At 46.1% G+C, this 21,283-nt stretch overlaps 9 protein-coding genes across 9 annotated transcripts; 4 read left to right on the forward strand and 5 right to left on the reverse strand.

Annotated features, from left to right (window-relative positions):
• Positions 1-629: 629 nt before the first annotated feature.
• Positions 630-2,504, forward strand: N7469_005626 (glycoside hydrolase family 13 protein; the record flags this gene model as incomplete). The annotated part of the gene is made up of 3 exons (XM_056644546.1): positions 630-1,101; positions 1,153-1,915; positions 1,979-2,504. The coding sequence occupies 3 exons, from the start codon at positions 630-632 to the stop codon at positions 2,502-2,504; spliced, it is 1,761 nt and encodes a 586-aa protein (XP_056501360.1).
• A 290-nt stretch (positions 2,505-2,794) lies between these two features.
• On the forward strand, positions 2,795-3,289 carry N7469_005627 (molybdopterin synthase catalytic subunit; the record flags this gene model as incomplete). The annotated part of the gene is made up of 1 exon (XM_056644547.1): positions 2,795-3,289. One exon carries the CDS (start codon positions 2,795-2,797, stop codon positions 3,287-3,289), a length of 495 nt encoding a protein of 164 aa, XP_056501361.1.
• A 406-nt stretch (positions 3,290-3,695) lies between these two features.
• Positions 3,696-4,712, reverse strand: N7469_005628 (SCO family protein; the record flags this gene model as incomplete). The annotated part of the gene is made up of 3 exons (XM_056644548.1): positions 3,696-3,781; positions 3,842-4,166; positions 4,242-4,712. The coding sequence occupies 3 exons, from the start codon at positions 4,710-4,712 to the stop codon at positions 3,696-3,698; spliced, it is 882 nt and encodes a 293-aa protein (XP_056501362.1).
• A 503-nt stretch (positions 4,713-5,215) lies between these two features.
• On the reverse strand, positions 5,216-5,950 carry N7469_005629 (NAD(P)-dependent oxidoreductase; the record flags this gene model as incomplete). The annotated part of the gene is made up of 1 exon (XM_056644549.1): positions 5,216-5,950. The coding sequence occupies one exon, from the start codon at positions 5,948-5,950 to the stop codon at positions 5,216-5,218; it is 735 nt and encodes a 244-aa protein (XP_056501363.1).
• A 433-nt stretch (positions 5,951-6,383) lies between these two features.
• N7469_005630 (uncharacterized protein) lies at positions 6,384-8,947 on the forward strand (the record flags this gene model as incomplete). Its single annotated transcript, XM_056644550.1, has 3 exons — positions 6,384-6,699; positions 6,746-6,921; positions 6,983-8,947. 3 exons carry the CDS (start codon positions 6,384-6,386, stop codon positions 8,945-8,947), a joined length of 2,457 nt encoding a protein of 818 aa, XP_056501364.1.
• A 704-nt stretch (positions 8,948-9,651) lies between these two features.
• N7469_005631 (flavin-containing monooxygenase) lies at positions 9,652-11,304 on the reverse strand (the record flags this gene model as incomplete). Its single annotated transcript, XM_056644551.1, has 1 exon — positions 9,652-11,304. The coding sequence occupies one exon, from the start codon at positions 11,302-11,304 to the stop codon at positions 9,652-9,654; it is 1,653 nt and encodes a 550-aa protein (XP_056501365.1).
• A 1,028-nt stretch (positions 11,305-12,332) lies between these two features.
• On the reverse strand, positions 12,333-15,676 carry N7469_005632 (uncharacterized protein; the record flags this gene model as incomplete). Its single annotated transcript, XM_056644552.1, has 19 exons — positions 12,333-12,401; positions 12,454-12,676; positions 12,731-12,760; positions 12,819-12,969; positions 13,024-13,088; positions 13,146-13,301; positions 13,368-13,470; positions 13,516-13,558; positions 13,604-13,647; positions 13,700-14,085; positions 14,138-14,260; positions 14,317-14,401; positions 14,457-14,506; positions 14,559-14,717; positions 14,767-14,857; positions 14,920-14,975; positions 15,028-15,038; positions 15,095-15,257; positions 15,321-15,676. The coding sequence occupies 19 exons, from the start codon at positions 15,674-15,676 to the stop codon at positions 12,333-12,335; spliced, it is 2,364 nt and encodes a 787-aa protein (XP_056501366.1).
• A 554-nt stretch (positions 15,677-16,230) lies between these two features.
• Positions 16,231-17,919, forward strand: N7469_005633 (uncharacterized protein; the record flags this gene model as incomplete). Its single annotated transcript, XM_056644553.1, has 1 exon — positions 16,231-17,919. One exon carries the CDS (start codon positions 16,231-16,233, stop codon positions 17,917-17,919), a length of 1,689 nt encoding a protein of 562 aa, XP_056501367.1.
• Positions 17,920-18,302: 383 nt separating this feature from the next.
• Positions 18,303-20,232, reverse strand: N7469_005634 (uncharacterized protein; the record flags this gene model as incomplete). Its single annotated transcript, XM_056644554.1, has 3 exons — positions 18,303-19,577; positions 19,638-19,908; positions 19,982-20,232. The coding sequence occupies 3 exons, from the start codon at positions 20,230-20,232 to the stop codon at positions 18,303-18,305; spliced, it is 1,797 nt and encodes a 598-aa protein (XP_056501368.1).
• Positions 20,233-21,283: the final 1,051 nt, after the last annotated feature.

Raw genomic sequence — 21,283 nt, forward strand, 5'->3', positions numbered from 1 at the left:
GATATGTGAAGCTGCCACGATCGTTGTAGGTACTCCAATTATGTAGTATGTATTTTGGTATTAGTCATTTGTATAGTATCTAACTATCGTGTAGAATGAAAGATATGCTGTCAGAAACAAAATTGGAACAAAATTGTGCATACATGAATCTAGACAATACACCAATAGTAAAGACCGAGTATGCCCGTTATTTTCCCGAGAATTGCACCGAAACTCCCGCCAAGAAGTGTACAGTACCTCTACTGTATACTGTAGTAAGTTGCATCATCGCACCGCGCACCGACGGTGGAGACAAACTCCACCAGTTCCGCAATGCAGGACGTACGGCGTTCAACGTGGCCGCTCATGCTGTACTCACTTCAACTGCGATATTACTGATCGGCGCATCTGGTTAACATCTCAAAGGCTAGTCTCCACTGTGCCCCGCGGTGGGATGTTCTGGGTACCCTGTACTATGTACAGCTTCGTACTGCGCGACTCCGATATGAGCGATTGGCTGTCAATTAGCTGGTGGGAACACTACCCCTACTTATATGGCCAGCTTCCCTCTAATTCATATTTCTGGAGAATTGATCTTTTCAGTCTCTGAGTGATTCAACCCTAACTCCTTCTCCTTCACGTGTGTGAACATGACCAATTCAAACCATCCAAACCACCGCGCCTGGTGGAAAGAGAGCTCGGTCTATCAAATCTGGCCTGCTTCATTCAAGGACTCGAATAATGATGGAATTGGAGATATCCCCGGTATCATCTCCGAACTGGACTATATCAAAAACTTGGGCGTTGATATTGTTTGGCTGTGTCCATCCTATAAGTCCCCACAAGTGGACATGGGCTATGACATCGCCGACTACTACAGTATCGCCGATGAATATGGTACGGTCGCAGATGTCGAGAAGCTGATCCAGGGCTGCCATCAACGGGGCATGAAGCTTCTCATGGATTTGGTGGTCAATCACACCAGTGACCAGCACGAATGGTTTAAGCAATCCAGAAGCTCCAAGGATAACGAGTACCGGGACTGGTACGTCTGGAGGCCTCCCCGTTACGACGAGAATGGAAACCGTCAACCTCCGAACAATTGGATTTCCCATTTCCAGGGTAAGTATAGAAAGTTTTCATTTGTATAATTCTGTGTTAACAAATATATAGGAAGTGCATGGCAATTCGACGAGCACACCGGCGAATACTACCTTCATCTTTACGCTACAGAACAACCCGATCTCAACTGGGAGCACCCTCCTGTCCGGAAAGCAGTCCATGATATTGTAAGATTTTGGCTGAACAAAGGTTGCGACGGATTCCGCATGGATGTCATAAACTTCATCAGCAAAGACCAGAACTTCCCTGATGCAGAAGTCACAGATGAGCGTCGAGGATGGCAGTGGGGAGATAAATTCTACGCCAATGGTCCCCGTCTGCACGAATACTTGCAGGGAATTGGCAAAATTCTCAAGGAATACGATGCCTTCAGCGTTGGCGAGATGCCATTCGTAAAGGATGAGAAGGAAGTGCTCCGGGCCGTGCAATTCGATCGAAATGAGATCAATATGATTTTCAACTTTGAGCACGTTGACATTGACCATGGGCCTCATGCTAATAAGTTTGAGCCTGGAAGTTGGAAACTCACGCAGCTTAAGGAATTCTTTGCACGCTGGCAAACTTTCATGTATGCCAATGATGGATGGAATGCACTTTATTGGGAGAACCATGACCAGCCTCGCTCAATCGATCGATTTGCAAACGCCCCGGAGGAGTATCGCCGTGTTTCATCTAAGATGCTGGCTGTCGCTCTGGCCTTGCAATCTGGTACGCCCTTTGTTTATCAAGGCCAGGAGATTGGCATGCGAAATGTGCCTAAGGAATGGGGAATTGAAGAATACAAAGATATTGACTGTCTCAATCACTGGTATGGGTAAGTTGGCAACATCCTTATACCTCATACTCACCATGGCCATAATTGATCCGTCTATATCAGGGAGCTGAAGAAGGACTACTTCAATGAAGAGGCCCAAGCAATTGCCAAACAAGAGTACCAGAAGAAGTCTCGTGACAATGCCCGCACCCCGGTGCAATGGTCCGATGCTGAGAATGCTGGTTTTACTGGACCAGGCGTGAAGCCTTGGATGTCGGTGAACCCGGATTACGTTCGAGCCAACGCTGCGGCGGAGGTCAAGGATCCCAATTCAACATACCACTTCTGGGCCGCTGTTCTCGGGCTTCGCAAGAGGTACCTGGATATCTTTGTCTATGGAGACTGGGTCCAAGTCGATGCGCCAAGTGAGGAAGTGTTCGCGTTCACCCGCCAGTATGAGAACCAGAAGGCCCTTGTTGTGTGCAATTTCACTCCAAACACTCTGGAGTGGAATGCCGGCAGTAATGGTGTTTCTTCTGTTAAGCAAGTCCTACTCAACAACTACGATCAACCTACAGAAGCTGCCCAGCGCTTCTCAGGCGCCAAGTGGTCTCTCCGACCTTATGAGGCTATTGTCTCTCTCCTGTAAATTGATGTCCAGTATTAATAACATCAATATAGCCAGTGCTAGATTTTGAATGAGACATCACTCAAATGACCATAAGACCTCGTCATCTCAAGCATACCGTAAAATTTTGAAAGAAAAGAGAGAAGGAAAAAAGAAGAGAGCTTCGGTGGTCTCCGCGACGGAGTCCACTTATCCACCGGTTCCCCGCAACTGATAAGCCCAGCAATTGTCATTCTCAATTAATTCCATTTCATTTCATTCCCTCATCAACATCACTCCTTCTCTAATGATCAAATATCTGTGCATACACAATGACATCGGAAAATACACCCCTTCCAGCCCATCTGGACCCAAAATCATACCCACGCACCGAACATGATGCGACCAAAAACATCCATCTCACCTTAACATACACCCCACTAGACGCAAACACCTCCCTTTCCCAAACATCTTCACCAGCCGCCGGCGCAAATGTCTTATTCCTAGGAACAACACGGGATACTTTCGAGGGACGCACTGTTTCCCAGCTCAGCTACACATCGTATCCACCACTTGCACTGAAGACGCTGAGAGAGATTGCGGAGACCGCCGTGGAAAAACACCAACTGTTAGGTGTCAGTATCGCGCATCGTATGGGGACAGTGCCGATTGGAGAGGCTTCTATTGCTATTGCTGTTAGCTCGGGACATCGGGCTGCGGCTTGGAAGGCTGGCGAGGAGATTCTTGAGGCTTGTAAAGAGCGTGCGGAGATTTGGAAGAGAGAGGAGTTTGTGGATGGGGGGGATGGAGTGGAGGGCGAATGCTGATCGGGATGCTGAGGGGAAGTTGAGGGGGGGCTTGAGAGTTGGATTGGATTAGGATTGTGATGCTTTTACTATTGCGTGGAGGTTGGCGTTTGGAGATTGTATTGCGTAGAGTGTTGAAATCAGCTCCAACAATGTCAAGAATGAGACTTGAAGATATATGGATAGTAGTATGACTACAAGACAGATGCTATATATAACACAAAATGGAATATAACGATGTAGTAGCAGCAATTTGGTTGCCTCTCACTATAAATGTCTCTCAATAAACGCCGAGAGGAATATGAGACAGATGAATAATAGTTCCAGTGAGCAGGGTATTCTGATTTGACAGGGCTATGGTACAGTTTTGATAATACATTTCATCGCAATTCACTCCACCTTCAGCGGCTTGCCCTCGCGCTTCCAGTCATTGATGTGCTCGAGGATAACCTTGGTCGCGGACTCGGGGGGTGTCCTGGCGACCAATGCACTCAACAAAGTCGTTGTCGGGGTCTATAATAGAATTAGTTTTGATGGCGAGGGTTCAGTATAAGTGAAAGAATGAAAACATACCCATCAGATAGAAGTAAATACTGTGGTCAACGAGGTAGTCTTCGCCAGGCTTAACATCCCGAGGTGTGCTAAAGTACACACGATATTGACGGCAGACATTCTTCACTTGCTCATATGTACCAGTCAAGCCGACGATGCCGGGGTGGAACTCCTTCAAGTATGCACGGAGAACCTCGGGACTATCGCGAGCAGGGTCACAGGTAATGAAAACTGGCAGGAAAACCTTGTCGTCCTTGGTAGCCTCCCTGACCTTGTCGATGATCTCAGCCATCTTGTCCAATTCGTCAGGGCAGATATCGGGGCAGTGGGTAAAGCCAAAGTAGACCTGTCATGAACGCCAGTCAGTTATAACCCATTGACAGATAAATCGCATTGCTCCTCCGTCCAGGGCCAAACTCACGAAACTGTATTTGCCCTTCAGATCCTCCGCGGTAAACTCCTTTCCATCCAGATCCTTCAACGTAAATGGACCGCCAACCTTTGGTTTTCCAACTCCCTTGCTCATCTCAGCAATGCGCTTGCGCTCCAGACGAGCCTTCTCAACCCGGAAGTAAATCATCATGCCTGCGCCGGTCAGAACGAAAAGCAACGCCGCCTTCCACGAGAAAGGACCGGTGGAGTTACGCTGCTTCAATTGGCCCATTGTCTTGGCGCGAGCATAAGAAGCACTGGTCGAGAAGCTATTCCGGAGTTCCAAAGCACTCCTGATGTTTTGGCTGCAACGAGGGCGTTGGTTGTAGGCTCGACATTGTGATCGCGAAGCATTGCGGAGAAAGGGGAGGAAGCGGTGGGATTGAGAGGATTCGACGGAGATTTTTCGTGTAGCCTGGCCGAAGAGACCGGAGGCCATTCTCATGGAAGACGACATCATTCAGTGGGATGTTTGGAGATCGAAAGATTCGAGTTCGAATTGGCCCATTCCGACCTTCCCAAAAGTCTCCGGATCGTCGCCTGATTAGGTTAGCATTGGTGCCTGGGGAAGGAGGCAGGACTGTCATTCGATACTGAAGATAATTGGTTGGTTTGAGCTTAGGAAGGGTAATACATGTTTTTTGCATCATTAAGAAAAATCAATTTAGTCAAAACGATCGCTTAAACAAAACTGAAGTGTTTCATCAAGAAATACTAGTTCTTGATGAAACACAAACTAGTACTTTTTTCCCACAGCGAAACACTATGTGGCAGAGTATTGCACTGATAGCGTTGGGGTGGATTCAAGATTGAACGAATCAGTAGAAAATGATACGCAGAATTATCAAGATGAACTTCAAGTATTCGAATTATTTTATTGAAATACATATTCAATAGAAGCAGCAAACACAAAGGAGAATCATTATCACAATAACCCCAAAATAGCTTATTCCACCAAAAATATCAAGTCGTGATCATCAGAATCTTGTTGTTATACTTCTCATCTCGCTGAGAAACAAGGTTCTCAATAACCCATTTGCCTGCATCCTCTCTTGTAATAGTATAGCCAATGGCCTCCGATTCTCGACCAGTCTTGTTATCTTCAATGCCAACCCGAACTGTCCTAGAAGTTTCGCCAGAGGTCAAGAGACTCCCCCGAACAACCGTATACGATTCACCACTATTGAATAAATCTTCTTCCATAACCTTTTTGTCCTCATGAGGTACTTTGAGAAGGACAAGGTACATGAATGCAAGGGCAATTGGGTAGTCCCGACCATATTTAGACAGTCCTGTCGTGCTGAACGGGATAATGTGCGGGTTGCCGGTAATACCAGCACTTCGAAGCTGGGACAGGGCTTTCAAGAGAGTCTTCATTGCCTTTTGACAGACTTCAGGATCTTCAATACTCATTTTGAGTCCGTTTCGCACTGGTCGACTGCCGATCGTGGAAACGATATAATCGACTAATTTTCCGTTTCCCGCATCCAGGCATTGCGAGACGGCTTTGAGATCGTGAGCATTTCCCTCAATAATCTTGAGATTGGGTGTTGATTCTGAAGGGAAGATAGATGAGAGTTTTGAGGGATATCGACAGATTGCAGTGCATTGATAGCCAGCGGCGAGGGCGTATTTGAGTGCCGACAAGCCAACTCCGCCACTAGCGCCGATGAAAGCGATGTTCTTGGTTGAGGACATGACGATGATAGATGGTTTTTGAATGAGATGAGATGGATAGTTGCTTCGAGTTGTTTTACAACTTAGCTCCCTTGCGTGAGGTTATGCTATCGATGATATTCTGATGTTCTCCGTGTGGTACATTTTTTTAACCCAGGAATGTCCAGCTCTTATATACGCCTTTGCATCATACCGAGAAGTAGCCGAAATACAGCAGAAGAAGAGAGTTTCTGCAGTTTCGGGCGGATTTCGCTCATTAAGAGTCAACCCCTTCAGCGGGCGATTGTGGCTGTCCACTTTGCCTCATCCGGTTGCTGACATCGCGGATTCGCAAGGCTTCATATTTTCAATCCCACACACTCACACGAAGTGGGAATTATAACTCTAAATTGATACCAAGATCATACACCTTGACTTGTCTGTACAGACCAAGCTTCTTAGTGACCGCGCAGAAATGTCGCAGAAATCCGCGGCATTCCCGAGTTCGTTTGCACCCGCGCTCGGCTCGGCCTCGGAGGCCGAGAAACACGCGAGGTCGAATGGGGAGACCTCTTCGCACGCCCCTAAGCCACGCAGCTGCGTGACTTGTAGAAGCCGAAAAGTCCGCTGTGATAAAAAGGCTCCATGCTCTAATTGTCGTCGCGCAAATATCGCTTGTGTTCTTCCAAGCATAGATCGTCAGCCAAGATGGGCTCGCCGTCTCCAACAGGGACCATCGGGCGACGTTATGAACCGACTTAGAAGCCTGGAGAACCTCGTCAAGCACCTCAGTACGCAGCTTGAAGAAGCTAATGCGGTTGCTTCTGCTAACGGGAGCTCCCCCCGGGTTGAATACATCCGGTGACAGAAACAGTGCTGACTTGGACGATCGAACTGACAGCCTGGCCGCAAAGCCAGGGAAGATGGAAGCACAATTTGGAAGACTCGTGGTTGAAGATGTAAATCGCAGTCGTTATCTTGGTAGTGGATTTTGGTCTCGGATGAATGATGAGGTATGTATGCAAGTGTTCTGTTGAGGAAGAATGGGTGAAGACTAACTTATTCGATGCCCAGTTGAACGAGCTGAAGATGGATGCGCAGGATCTACACGCCCAAGAAATCGAAAGCTCTGACGATGAAACTTCATTTGGAAAAACTCCGTCCACCCAAGAGCTTGAGCGTAGTCCTTTAGAACGCAACTCGTTCATCTTTAGACACAATCTTCTCCCAACCAGCCCGGATCTCAGGGAGTTTCATCCATTACCCTCACAGATACCGTTCATTCTAGACGTTTACTCAGAAAATGTGAATTCAGTCGCTCAATGCGTGCACATGCCTACCGTGACCAAGATGATCCGAGAATTAAGAGGCGATATGACTCGACTTACACCTGTCAACGAAGCCTTGGTGTTTTCTATCTACTATGCAGCTGTTACCTCAATGGAAGACGACGAGATATCGATAAATTTCGGATGTACGAAACAGGAGTTAAATATGAAATACCGGCTTGGTCTTGAACATGCTCTTGCGAAGGCGGATTTCCTCAACACTTCCGACCTCGTTTTAGTGCAAGCATTCGCAAATTTTCTTGCGCTTCTTCGCCTATATGACAGCCCAAGATTCGTTTGGATGATGACTGGCCTGGCTATCAGGATGGCCATATCTCTGGGACTTCATCGGGATGGATCCAATTTCCCAAATTTATGCCCATATGCCATTGAAATGAGGCGTAGGGCTTGGTGGAGCCTCTGTATGCTTGACGTGAGAACATCGGAAGACCAGGGGACTGAGTTCACGATTACCGAAGGCAGCTTTGATACTAAACCGCCTTCAAATATCAACAACGCCGATATAGGGCCAGATATCAAAGAAGTTCCCGCGGAGCGCGAGGGACTGACCGATACCTCTTTTCCACGAATGAATGCGCAGACAGTGATCATTGTCAGAAAAATGATGTCAAACAGCGCTCGGTCGTCTAGCATTGCAGAGCAGAGCAGGTTGTTACACGAGATCTATCAGACCACCGAAAATGTGTATCTACAGTACGCAACTGAATCAAGCATTGAATACTGGGTTTCAGTCACCATTGCGCGTCTTGTCACCGCTAAAATGACATTATTCGTCTATCTTCCCCATTTATTTTCTTCTCCAGGTGAACAGCTTACCAGTGAAATAAGGACCAAGCTTTTGATCTGTGCAATCGAGATTGCCGAATACAACCACGCTTTGAACTCCGAACCAGCATGTCGCCGATGGCGCTGGATTTATCAAACGTATACCCACTGGCATGCGATCGTTTACATCCTCATTGAAATTTGTCGGAATCCTTGGTCCCCTTTGTCGGAAAGGGCTTGGGTTGCTCTTCATAGTGCCTGGTTGATTCCTCCCCAGGCACAAATAAAACAAAACACACAATTCTGCTTTCCCTTGCGAAAGCTGATGTCAAAGGCCCAAAGGCATCGTCGCAATGAAGTTATACGACTGAGAGACAATCCGCAGGCTGTCGCAAGCCTCGAAGACGAGCATACAAAGATTGCCCTCCCGGCGAGTCCTGAAATCATTTCCAATGGATCGGAATCTTCTCTTGAACGGTGGCGTCGACTTTTCATTGAGCCAGCCCTGAATGAGACCGTAACCTCAGAAAATAATATATCCATGCAAACGGACATTGCTTCTATTCCCACATCCGAATTTCAGTCCGTTCATTCTTCTTTCGGTCATGGTCCGTCAGAAGCTAACTCCACTGGCTATAGACAAGTGGATCCTGGGTCATCTACGCAGCATGAATCTCTATCAGGACGATCTCGTCAAACTATACAGCAGCCATACGGACCATTTGACGAATACCCAGTTAATCGACTTAATGACGAACCTTTCGGCCCGGGTATTATTCCATGGCTCTGGAGTGAGGAATCTCCCCCTGGAATGAATCCCGACTCTCTGGAAATGGACGTGGAGCTTGATGATATAGACTGGTATGGCTGGGTTGATTCTGCGAAAGGCATTCAGTGGGACGGGGGACCGAGTGGTAGTTTTTAAGACTGTCCAGAAATATCCTTTATTCTCGGGTATCTATGACAGTCGCCAGTGGTAGTCTTGCCATGATTAATTTGGACAACAGAGAGACTTTGGCCTTCGATTCATAGTCTTAAGATGTCATACTTGTCACTCTAATTTTACAATATACTAATACTACAAGTAGTACTAATTGCTTCACCCAATGGTAAAGTCTCCTCTCTTTAGTCTATAAGGGCACCGCTCTCCATGGGTTTGTTTTCAAGGTTAACCTTAGCTTCGTTATTGCTTCGAGATGAGAATCAATAGCTTAACGTAGGTCTCGCTCAAAAGAAACTGCCGCTGCGATTACTAGTGTAGTGGGGAGTATCGGCCTGCCCACCAGTATAGGGATTATGTAAGGAAGTTGGCCTAATTTGGAAGGGAGCCTTATATACAATTATTTAGATAGCATCTTTAGCATCACCCAGAGTCAATTACAAGAGTTCCAGCCTATTCGAGAGAGTGCCAGCAGTTAGCCCTAGTTGGGGTGTTGTTTACCCTCATCCTTCTGCCCCATTCGACCTGCACGTACCGACCGTGCTGCCTCGAGCATCCTATCCCGTTTCACTAGTTGATTGGGTATGTATTGGTTGGCCAGTAAGCTTCATCCAATGAAAATAGCTGCAGCGATGATCCAGCTACCAAGTGGTGAAGCCCTAAAATCTTGATAAAGAACCAGTTCAAGATCAGAGCTTTGAATAGTTAGGCTCTAGTAATTGCTTGCCCATCTCCTTCTCTTTGATTGGTTTCATACCGACATAGCCGTTCTCTATGAATGACTGCACCTCTGCAAGGAATGCCTTGATACCGCCGAAATAGAATCGGGGTCCAGTCCTTTTTCCAGCAACATTGTGTCCAAATAGCCAGGACGGTGTCTCCGCGAATAATGAACCAGCGGCCAGTCTTGAACACTTGTCAACCCAAGCAATTTCGGCCGACTCCTCAGCCTCTACTACCGCATCCGAACCATTGGATTTCCGGGAAGATTCAGCATCTCTGATCAAGGCCGTTATAAGATCGACGTGTATTTCAAGAGCCGGAGGCACATTTGTAAATGGACATTGAGGGCCGAATATCATCAAAAAATTTGGAAAGCTGGAAACTGAGATGCCAAGATAGCTTGTCGGTCCTAGTCTGTTCCAACGTTGACGCAAAGTTTCACCTTGGGCACCCGTGATCTCGATTTGGTTATAAGCTCCTTCAGCAGCATCAAAGCCAGTTGCGTAGATAATTACATCCAATTCATAGAAATCCCCATCTTCGGTATATATACCTTCTGGCGTGACCCTTGAGATGGGGGTTTCCTGTAGATGAACAATGTCAACATTGTCACGATTGAATTGTTCGTAGTAGCCATTGTCACATAAAGGTCGTCTAGCATACAACTGTGTAGGTTGTAGCTTACGAGCCTTTATAGGATCCTTCACAATCTCGGCTATCTTCTTCCGAATAAATGCACAGGTTGCTTCGTTGGCTTCCCGATTATATGTAATGTCTGCAAAACCTGCAAACATAAACCGTAATCCATTTCCATGCTGCCACAGGTTCTCAAAAATGGCTTCTCGCTCCTCTGGAGTTTTGGAAGAAAACATGACATCTGATTCGGTAAAGCCAAAGCCGAGGGCTGAGCTTCTCACATCCCCATAAATGCGATCATAATCATCATTGATTTGCTCGCGTTCTTCTTTAGTGACTGGTCTGTTCCCGCTGGGTACTGTATACTGTGGATTGCGTTGAAAACATGCCAAGCTTTGGACCTTCGGAGCCAGGGAAGTAATAATTTGAACGCCCGTGGATCCAGAACCGATGACTCCAACGCGCTTATCGGTGCAGTCCAAGTCCTGTGGCCATTGGCATGAGTGTACGCTTCGTCCCTGAAAGTTGTCTATGCCAGGTATGTCTGGATATACTGGAACAGACAGTAGACCTACAGCCCCAATAAAGTATCTGGCAATGAATGTGCCCTGGTTGGTCTTTAGCGACCATTTACTTGGATCGGGCATCCATTTTGCTGACACCAAGGTTGTGTTGAAATGAATATCCTTTTTGAGTTGATGTTTATCAGCCACATGATCCAGGTATCTGAGGACCTCTTCTCCTTGGACATAACGATGCGACCAGGGGTATGACTTTAGATCTTCCTTATCCCAAGAATAGCGATAGAGAAAGCTCTCGGTGTCGCTCATAACCCCAGGGTATTGATTCCAGTACCACGTTCCACCGACACTGGGTGCCTTCTCAATAATAGCGGTGCTAAGGCCAAGATCACGGAGACGTTTCAGCTGGTATAGGCCGCCAAAACCCGCGCCTAGAACGATAGCATCGAATTCTGTAGCCATGGTCCGGAGATCTTATTCGTATATTGTTTCAGAATGATTCTCTTAGCCTCGCTCCGAACTGGCTTTACATTTATAGGTTGCAGCGTTCAATGGACGCCCCATGTCGTAAGACGAGGAGGTCATGCATATTAAAAGTACTCACAATAGCAAGTTGCAGAGCCAAGTGCATGTGATAGGATCGACGATGGGCAACTAATAAGATAGCTTCTTTAGCTGGCAAGAGCTGCATGCTCTTGTCGATGAATACCAAGTTAAGAAATCCACCCGACGTGTTGCACAGAGTGTGATACATGGAGCCTGGACTCATTGCCTTCATCAATCATGATACGGCCCGTTTGTGGAGTTCTATGCAAAGCTACTGAGCGGGCTCGCGATCCACTTGGCTTGCATGTATTGCATTACATGCGGAGAGTGGCTGTTATCCCCCCTCTACAGGGCTCTATAGCCGCAATCGGTGCAATAGACGAATGTTGTTAGAAAGCTCAATATTTTTTTTTTAATCTATATAGCCACTATATTCGTTACTTGGATCATTAGTATATCTATCCCATACTTATCACAGCTTGGATTATGGAAATCTCTGTTAGATCATATCTCCGATTTTCCGGTATCTACTTTGTATTCTGATTGAGATTTATGAAATTATATGACAGAATCTGAACAACCTTGTTCAACTTGGAGGATTTGAAAGTTTACCAATTGCATACTCGTCTAGATTCGGAAGGATAATGAGCCAAGCAATGGTGAGAGTGGATCTTCTAACAACGTTGTTGATTGCACCGATTCCGGCTATAAAGCGCCCTGCCTTCTCTTCTCCAAGATTTTGATATGGGATAATGAGGGTTGGGATTCTATAGCTGGGGTAGCCCAGGGATGTTGATTCTGCTTGAATAATACCAAAAAGATACTCGATATACGCATGCAATGAAGAAAAGATGAATAGAGGTAATATCGAAGTCCACGATCACATCACATGAATGATATCCGTTGGACAAATATTGATATTCAAAATAGAAAGGTATTTGTCTTCACCAATTTGCCGGCCCGAAAATCTCACCGGCTGGAACTGTTTTCCTGATTGCGCTAGTAAGATAGTCCTAAGTTCTAAGTGAGTACACATACTACGAAGATCAAGTTCGGACAACTCACCATCGTCTCAAAGGGGGCTATATTACCCCACCAGCTAGGTAGATTGACACCTGGGAATATTATCGCGAAGAAAATGACAATTGTGGAAAGAATGAGTCCGGTGTCAAGTCCTGCAGCCGTGACATAATTATAAGTATGCCACCAGCCACGCCATCGGCGGTGAATCCAGTAATTGAAAATGAGGCCGAAAATCACCCAAGAAAAATAGCTCAACGGTGTCGCACTTCGCAGAGTCCAGTGTCAGCCGTATTCTGCTTATCACGAGTAGTTGACTTACGGCGGAATCCATGACATAGCTCCGAGCATCCTGTTCACAACTCTGAATTAGCACTGCGTATTAGATCTAATCCGATTGAATGACTTACACAGGTGCATTCAAAAATTTGGCTCTTGATCTCGGGAATACCCGCATCAGGACGTAGAACGCCACGGGGAGCATCGCACCGAGTAGCCAGAACCACAACACGCTATTGTATATAGCACCAGGACCAAACATGCGCTGAGGACCAATGACACCTAATTTCCTTTTAGCTAATTCCGATGGAAGATTTCATACAAGGCGAAACATACCCCATGTGATACTATTGGAAAAGAATGCTCGTCCATTAGGGCATGTGAAATGTGCCGCTTGATCGCTGTATTTCGTAAAGAGTCAGAGAATGTAAAACAACTCAGTAAAAGGGCTTACTGACGAAGCACAAACGTTCTCAATATTCCCTAGTGTCCAATTCATTACTGCAATCTGCACAAAGCAAGCCCAGATTGTTGCGACAACTTGACACATAAAAGTGACGCGAGGAGGGACCTTCATATAGTGAGCAATCTTAAGGTCTTGACAGAAATACTGTCTATAAAAAGTATGAGCAGATTTCTTGAAGATGCTTTCATATTTATGGATAGTATAGTGAACGTACGCTTGTCCTAGCGTGATGGTGCTGAAAACTTTGAATATCATCACACCGATGGGCTTTCCGGGAATCATGAAACCAGCTAAGAAAGGTGATATAACGTTGAGAGCTAAAGATGTTAGTAATGAAGACGGGAGTCTGATACTTTACATACAAAGCTGAATATTCGTGATTGCTAATATCATACACGTGGGAACCTGGTTGTCGTTAGATCACATTTGGGTCACTTCATGGACACTCACAATAAAGACCGCTGCAATGATAATTGACACAAAAAGCCCCCACCCTGTATTGATCGTTAATATTGTATACAATCAAAAGCGTGGGAAGTTCCTTACAAGGCAACTGCGAATCATACGCCAGAATTCCTGCTAGACCGAGTGCAATGGACCCAACACCAAGCGCCGCATACCACCATTCAGGGACTTCTCGGTACTTCTTCATAAGAATTAAGTGAATATCTGGCTCTTGCTCACGGGCTGCCGTAAATCTATGCCATATCTCTTTGCGATGGAACAAGGCAATATGCACGAGGGCTGCAGTTAGAGCAGCAAAGGACAGACCATAATTCAATGCAAATGTTGGCGCAAGGAACATCGGTGAATATGCTTTGTATTTTTTCTCATCGAACGAAAAGTTGTGTCCCAAGATCCTGGTGACATTGTAAGCCTGTTGTGTGTTGTCGAAGGTCGATGATGTGTTTATAGGCAGGTAGGCGGAATAACTGAAAGGACTGTCAGTACCGGTTGAACTGAATCTGTCCATGAAAAGCTCACTATGCCCCTGTATAAGAGATGCCAATGGTCGCAATTATGATAAAAACAATAAGTCCAATAAGTGTATTGACAATAGCATGAGTCGGTGCCAAAAGTGGATCGAGGAGATAAGCTGAAACATAACTAATAGCTAATATCAGCATTTCTGTGGTAACTCATTCAAATTATGACAAGCTTACGTCCAGTCGAAGGTAATCGGGACCAAGGAAAGGCCCGAGAAGCCCCCGAAGAGCTGATTCAACACTACATTATTCGGGCGAATCCCTGGTCGATTTGATTTTAAATATCCAACTATTTGCTGAAGAGGGAGAGGACTAACATGTCACAAATGCGAAGACAGAAAGACCCTGCCATATAACACCTGGAATCCTGTGAAAGCATCAGGAAGCCTATCTGCGATTGATTTGATTTCTCAACTTACCAGTACCAAAAGAAAGCACCGGCCATGACGTAAAAAAAATATCTATACCTTGACACACTCCAGCCGTTTGTCTCGGAGGGATCAGAGGGGCGTTTGTCATGGAGAGCGTGGAATAGGGCGGTGTTGGCAAATTGACCAGGCCATATCATTGCGGCAGGCCTATGATACTCAGACTTGAGAAACGATATCGGGATGTCGATTGACTTACCAGACCAAGAAACGACGAAAGATCCCAGCCAATGCGATTCCAATTACCTGGCTGCTCAATGCAAACAAGAGCTGGAAGCCCCACCCGATATCTAAATTATAAAGAGCTTTGGGGGTCAGCAATTTTATCGTGATGCATGGCACCGTACCTTACGCTTCGCTTTCAATGCCAGAAGAGCATCGGTGCAATATGCATATCCTATCGATACACTTAGATTGAAAGAGTTAGTGGTAATCCAGTAATAGTTGATGAAGTTCTTACTTTGCCATAATCTAGGGCGTATTAGTGATATGACTAAGGCTCGAGAGGGTATTTGGAAAAGACCAACCGTAATAACTGTATGTTCTTTAATAGTAAAAGGGCCCGTGTTCAAGGTCCAGCGCAAGCCAAACGTATTGAACACTTTAGTTGGCATCACTCGAGCCCAGAAACACCCAATAGGATAGACAAGCAATTGTACAACAATGGCTGGGAACGATATAGCAGGACTCCTGGAAGGCTGTTAGTCGCTATCACTCGTGAAAAAACAATCGAGAAAGGAGAGATTTCAGGACCTCATGCTCAGAAACATGTTTAGTCCACTACCAATTGTTGTGAACAGTAAACCAAGGACCCATGCACGAAGGGTGTTTGCTACTTCACCATTGTCGGTATTGCGCACAGCCGCACGAACAGACTCGTACTGCGAGTCTTGGGCAAGAGACTTGTCTAACCCAGCTGCCTGCTCCTGATCATCATGGTCAATGACTTCTTTGATTGTATCGAGCTTCTCTTGGTCTATGTTTGGATCCCATTGATGAGACAATTCGAATTTACGAAGATCTTTGATATCACCGGTTGTGTAGTCCTCAGTAGGCTTATCTAAATCAGATGGCGAAATGCCATCGACACAGGGGAGAGACGAAGACATATTCCTGATATTGTGTAATGAGCATCCAGCGGGAAATATGAGCGTATATGCCGAGAGGAATTATATAGAGACCGATAAACAATCACAATGTTTTCAACCCAGTAGTTTAGCAATATAGTAGTACCCCCACCCAAGATAAGCTTGCCCAAGCATTACCACAAATTGCTTCGGATGCAACCCTACTTCCCCGCATCCTCAACGGACTTCCAACCATCGTGAGGTCTGATAACAAATGGCCTATTCAGGCAAAAATGCGGAGTAAAAGTGCGCTAGGACGAGTCGCTTGCATTGCAACGACTTGCTCAATTTGTCATAAACACTTATTTTACTGGCCAGACAGTTACTAAGTTTATTGGCCTGATGCACAGGTTAAGCACCTTGCTTCTGCCCTCCACGCTAATAATACAAGTCCGTCATACGCGGTTAATCTAAGTCAGCCTATAATAGCTAACGGAATATCCCACTCGTATTTCATTGTTATCACGCACCGCTCCGCTAAACCAATTCTGCTCCTGTCAACATATGCCGCACTTGAATAGTGTTTCTTTCCCACAATGACCATAACTCATCTTTATACCGAGCATGGTCAAGTAGGGACTTCGGAATCGAATCTACGAGAGCTTATCGTGCGGATTGCGGAGGACTTGAAAGACATCGAAACATTTCTTCCAATCCAGATATCAGCACAAAGAAAGACAAGAATACGCCATTTTCTTGAATTGGAGATTAGCATACTAAAAGAGCATTCACAGGGCTTCTGGCGCGCTAACCAGGAGTCTCGCGTTGACTTTATCCTTATCAAGAATTACATGAAGCGCATGCTTGAAAGACTGGACTTTGAAAGCCAACAAGATGAAGAAGCATCTGTATTGATTCCATTTGCGACTATATTGGTCGATATCTGCGAGGCAAGGGCTCTGGTATTGCCGATGAAAGCAGATGAAGCTGGCCAGAAGTTGTTTCAAGTCAAGACTCAGATTGGCGAAATGATTGAAAAGATCAAACAATCAGAGTTTCATGTTAAGAAAGTCACTGCTTTCCGTGCGGCTTCCACTATAGACGCCCTGCGGGAACATTTACAAGAATGGTTTCTATTCTACAAGGGATACGACCCAAGTTTCGATTGGTGGATATCAAGCCCATACCGCCTGGTGGACAACGGTCTAGAAAGCCTCTCAAACCTCATTCGGGAACGACTAGTTGGAATTCAACCAGAAGATAAAGACGCAATTGTCGGGCAGCCAATAGGACGCGAGGGACTTCTCGCAGACCTCCGGGCAGAGATGATTCCTTACACGCCGGAAGAAATTATTTCTATCGGCGAAAAGGAATTTGATTGGTGCCTCATGGAACTGAAGAAAGCATCCAGTCAGATGGGCTTGGAGAACAACTGGAGAGAAGCTCTGGAGAAGGTCAAAAATGATTTTGTGGAGCCTGGGAAACAGACGCAACTAGTCAAAGACCTATTTCATGAGGCTGTAGCGTTTGTTGAAAAGCATGAACTTGTCACAGTTCCACCAGTGGCCAAAGATACTTGGCAAATGTTTATGATGTCCCCGGAAAGGCAGAAGGTTAATCCATTCTTCCTGGGTGGCGAGTCAATCATAGTCTCCTATCCGACCAATACCATGGACCACGAGACAAAAATGATGAGCATGCGAGGTAACAACATTCATTTCTCCCGAGCAACGGTTTTCCATGAAATGATCCCGGGACATCATTTGCAGATGCATATCAACGCCAGATCTAAGCCATATCGACAAATTTTTGATACTCCCTTCTCAGTAGAAGGCTGGGCTCTTTACTGGGAATTTCTACTCTGGAACGATGAAAGATTTCCGAAAACACCCGAGAATCGGATTGGGATGCTTTTTTGGCGGCTACATCGATGTGCTCGGATCATATTCTCGATAAAATTCCATCTGGGTCAGATTTCTCCCCAAGAGTGTATAGATTTGCTTGTCAATGGGGTAGGGCATGAGCGTGCAACCGCCGAGGGAGAAGTGAGAAGGTCTCTGAGTGGTGAATACTCACCTCTCTATCAAGCCGGGTATATGCTAGGGGCGCTACAGATTTATGCCCTACGAAAAGAAGTTGTGGATACAGGTGTGATGACCGAAAAGATGTTTCATGACAAATTTCTGAGAAGCAATCGAATGCCTAATGAGATGATGAGAGCACTGATGCTGGGAAAAGATTTGGAGCCGGAGTACGAACCCAATTGGAGATTCTATGAATACTAAATGAATCCATTCACTCTTCGAGCCATTATGTTATGTAAAAGGAGTGGTCTGCCAAGATTTGCTATTCCCATGATGCTTTCTCGGCCCCTTCATGCGAGTGAAGTGATCATTTTAGAGTAGCAGCCTTGGAAGCAATCTGGTGGAATACGAGTTTCGTGGATTGATGACCATATTTAGTTGACCCTTAAATAACCAAAGGACTCTATTCAGAAAATTGCTTGGAGGAAAAATAAGCATACGCACTACTTCAAAGTTCACAATGAGATGTCTTAATTATTCACGCGTCGATTAAATTTTGGGGTCAGTTATTAAAGATAGTTGTAGAGGAAACAAAAATTCTATAAACCATTTTTAATGAAGAAGTTCCAAGGTCGGCGAGTGCCTTAGAAAACAACACCCTTGACCTGTTGGACCTTCTTCAAGTCAATGTTTCGGATCAAGAATGTCCAGCCGATACAGAGCACCATGATCGAAGTTCCAGCAGCAAGCATGCGTGTCTGGGCATAACCATATGACTTCTGAATAGCGTATCTTGCGTCAGAGCCAGGGACGTAGGACATTTGCGTCTCAACATCCTCGTAGATCATGTCGAAGTTGTCCATGACATCCTGCGGAAGGTTCATTCTCAGCGCCTTCTTGAAAGTGGCTTGCCAGATAACACCACAAATGGTGGAGCCAGCAGCATTTCCGACAGTTCCAACGACATTGAGCAGAGCAAGAACGGTAGCAACGTGCTCATGATCAACAGCTGCCAAGATAGCCAACTGCTCGACAATGATGAAAACAGCTCCACCAATAGAGATGAAGATCTGGCACATCACAAGGTATCCGACAGTCTGGTTGGGACGGCGGAAGTAGATCATCAAGCCTTGAGCAAAGATATAGAGAGGAACAGCAATGTAGAGCAGCCACTTGAAACGGCCAGTCTTACGAATGACAAAACCGACTCCAAGGAGAAGAACACCCGACACAACGTCGAACGTGTTTGCGACATAGCCGGCTTCGGCGATGGTAAGATTGTTCACAACCTGCAGGAAAGATGTAAAATAACCGTTCCAGCAGTAGTAGCAAAGCTGGTAGGTTGCATCCAGCAAGCAGGCGCCGATGACAGTACGGTCCGAAAGGAGCTTCCAGCTCAGCATAGGCCGAGGCGCGATGAAGGTCTCGTAGAGAGTGAAGACAAACAGCATAACAAAGCCAACTACAATCATGGCAATAATGTAGCCAGAGCCCCAGCCCTTAGGAGCTTCAGCTGCGATGGAGAATGGAAGAAGGAAAACAACAAGACCACCGGAGAAGAGGACAACACCAATGAGGTCAAGCTCGTTGGTGTAGTGCCAGACGCTTTGCACGAAAGTACGGTTGCTGGGCTCCTTCACGAGCAAGCCGGACTTCTTCGCCTTGTGAAGATTCCATTTCAGAATGCAGTACAGGGGGGCGGCGATGATGGGGAAGATGATGGAGAAGCAGCCAAAGCCCCAGCGCCAGTTGACTTCATTATAGAATCGTTCGGCAACCTTAGGGCCAGCAAAAGCAGTGATGATATAGGGGGATGAAGTAAAGGCGAAAGCCAATGCTCGATTCTTCAACTTAGATGCATCAGCAGTCACGACATCGATGGTATAGGTCATGCCACTGAATCCAATGTTGTAGAAAACCTAAGAAGGGGTATTGTGAGTCTTCGGAAGGTTATCTAAGGTAAAGTTGGCTTTGCTTACATAGGCAGCACAGAAGGTTGGAAGATTCTGACAAGCAGCCATGATGATCAGGCCGAGCGTCGCAAAAACGGCCATAGCGAGAAAGCCTTCCGCACGACCGAATGTATCCATGGCTCGGGCCAGAGGAATATAAGTTGCAGCAGCCATGCAGTCTCCAACAACGTAAATGGTATTCAGCAGCGAGTGTGAGGCGAATTCACTAGTAACATAAGGGACCAGAGTCCAGAAGACCGAAGATTGGAAAGCATTGACGAAGTATAGGAACCAGATGCTGTGAGAGAGATAAGGTTAATGAAGATCTTGAGGTTAATGCCATGGATCGGCAGTAAAGGACCGGAACGAACTTGATAAACACGGCGATCAACGTGCCCTTAGTCCAAGTAAGAGTTGTAGCCTCGATATTCTTAACACCTTGTTGCACTTCTTCACTCGGTAACTCTTGGGCATGTTGATCTTCTCCCGAGGTCTTTTCACCGGGGATGGCGTCGGCAACGACAGAGCCAGTCTTGGTATCTTCTGTCATGTTGGTGACAGCCGGAGCAGTCTCTTCGGTCGCATGGCGCCGAAACGCGCGGATTCTGTTTATGACCGCCATTTGCTTATAGAAACCGCCTTGGGTGGTTGAAGCAAGAAGGTTTAAAGAAGTCAAGCGAGCCAGAATCCACGAGGTGGAAATTTTTTACCTTTATGGTATTAACTAAGTCTCCATCGGCTACAGAGTTTACTGATTGATATGTTTTTCATCGCTTGCTGGCGTGGTACACTAACTCGGTTTATACATGCCAAGGGCCTCAGAATTCTTGGCTGACCTTGGCTGACCTTGGCATCGCCTGAACCTGAGCTTTTCCCGACATTAAATCGTTGGTGGTAAAAGTCATGCCCGGAAATACAAATATTGGCATCAACTTAAGCAACAGCGCATCACTGGGCATGTAGGCCATTGACCTTTGATATGCATATAAGCAGAATGATCTATCCAGTCATACACAGAGAAGCGAGTGCCAATAGAAGAGGAAAATTTTCAAGACGGGCGCAGCACGCGGGCGGAAAAACAGAGGGCCATATAAAACATAGTGCGTAAGGCACTGGCCAAGAATTAAAATGGACTCCATCTAATCAGATGATCGAGAGCTGGATGGCGCGGTGCGGGCGGAACCGGCGCTTCAGTTCCAAGTTTTGGAAGCCCCCAAGTTCCACCTGCAGCTATCGAGTAGAATCAAGCGAAGCGAGGACGGATAGGATGCCCTAAGCGTCGTGGAAATGTCCCGAGATGGGGCCACTACTGAGTGGCCGCGTATTTTAGCAACGACTTCCATACAGCCAAGACATCTCTCATCTTGGCAGATTAGATTGATGCCTCAGAATTCATGAGCTCGGAGAGTCGTGCCTGAAGAAGGTTAGGAAGAAAAGTTATCAGATTCTTTTCTTCCGGTCCGTGCGAAGTTCCGAAGGTGTGGGGTGGCTCGGAATCAGCCGACTTGACTGGGGAGTATTTTACATGACAGCTAGTGGTAAATAACGACATGACCGTTTATGTTACAATACTTACCATACATACGGTATTTATAGAGTTGTATGGGGCAGATGGGACATCATCCTAGGGTCTCGGTGTTTAGTTCTCTTTTAGGAGAGGAGATGCGACATCA

The sequence above is a fragment of the Penicillium citrinum genome (assembly GCF_028827155.1).
Source record: "Penicillium citrinum strain IBT 23319 chromosome Unknown utg000004l:1.0-2404223.0:1.0-2405248.0, whole genome shotgun sequence".
Taxonomy (NCBI): Eukaryota; Fungi; Ascomycota; class Eurotiomycetes; order Eurotiales; family Aspergillaceae; genus Penicillium; species Penicillium citrinum.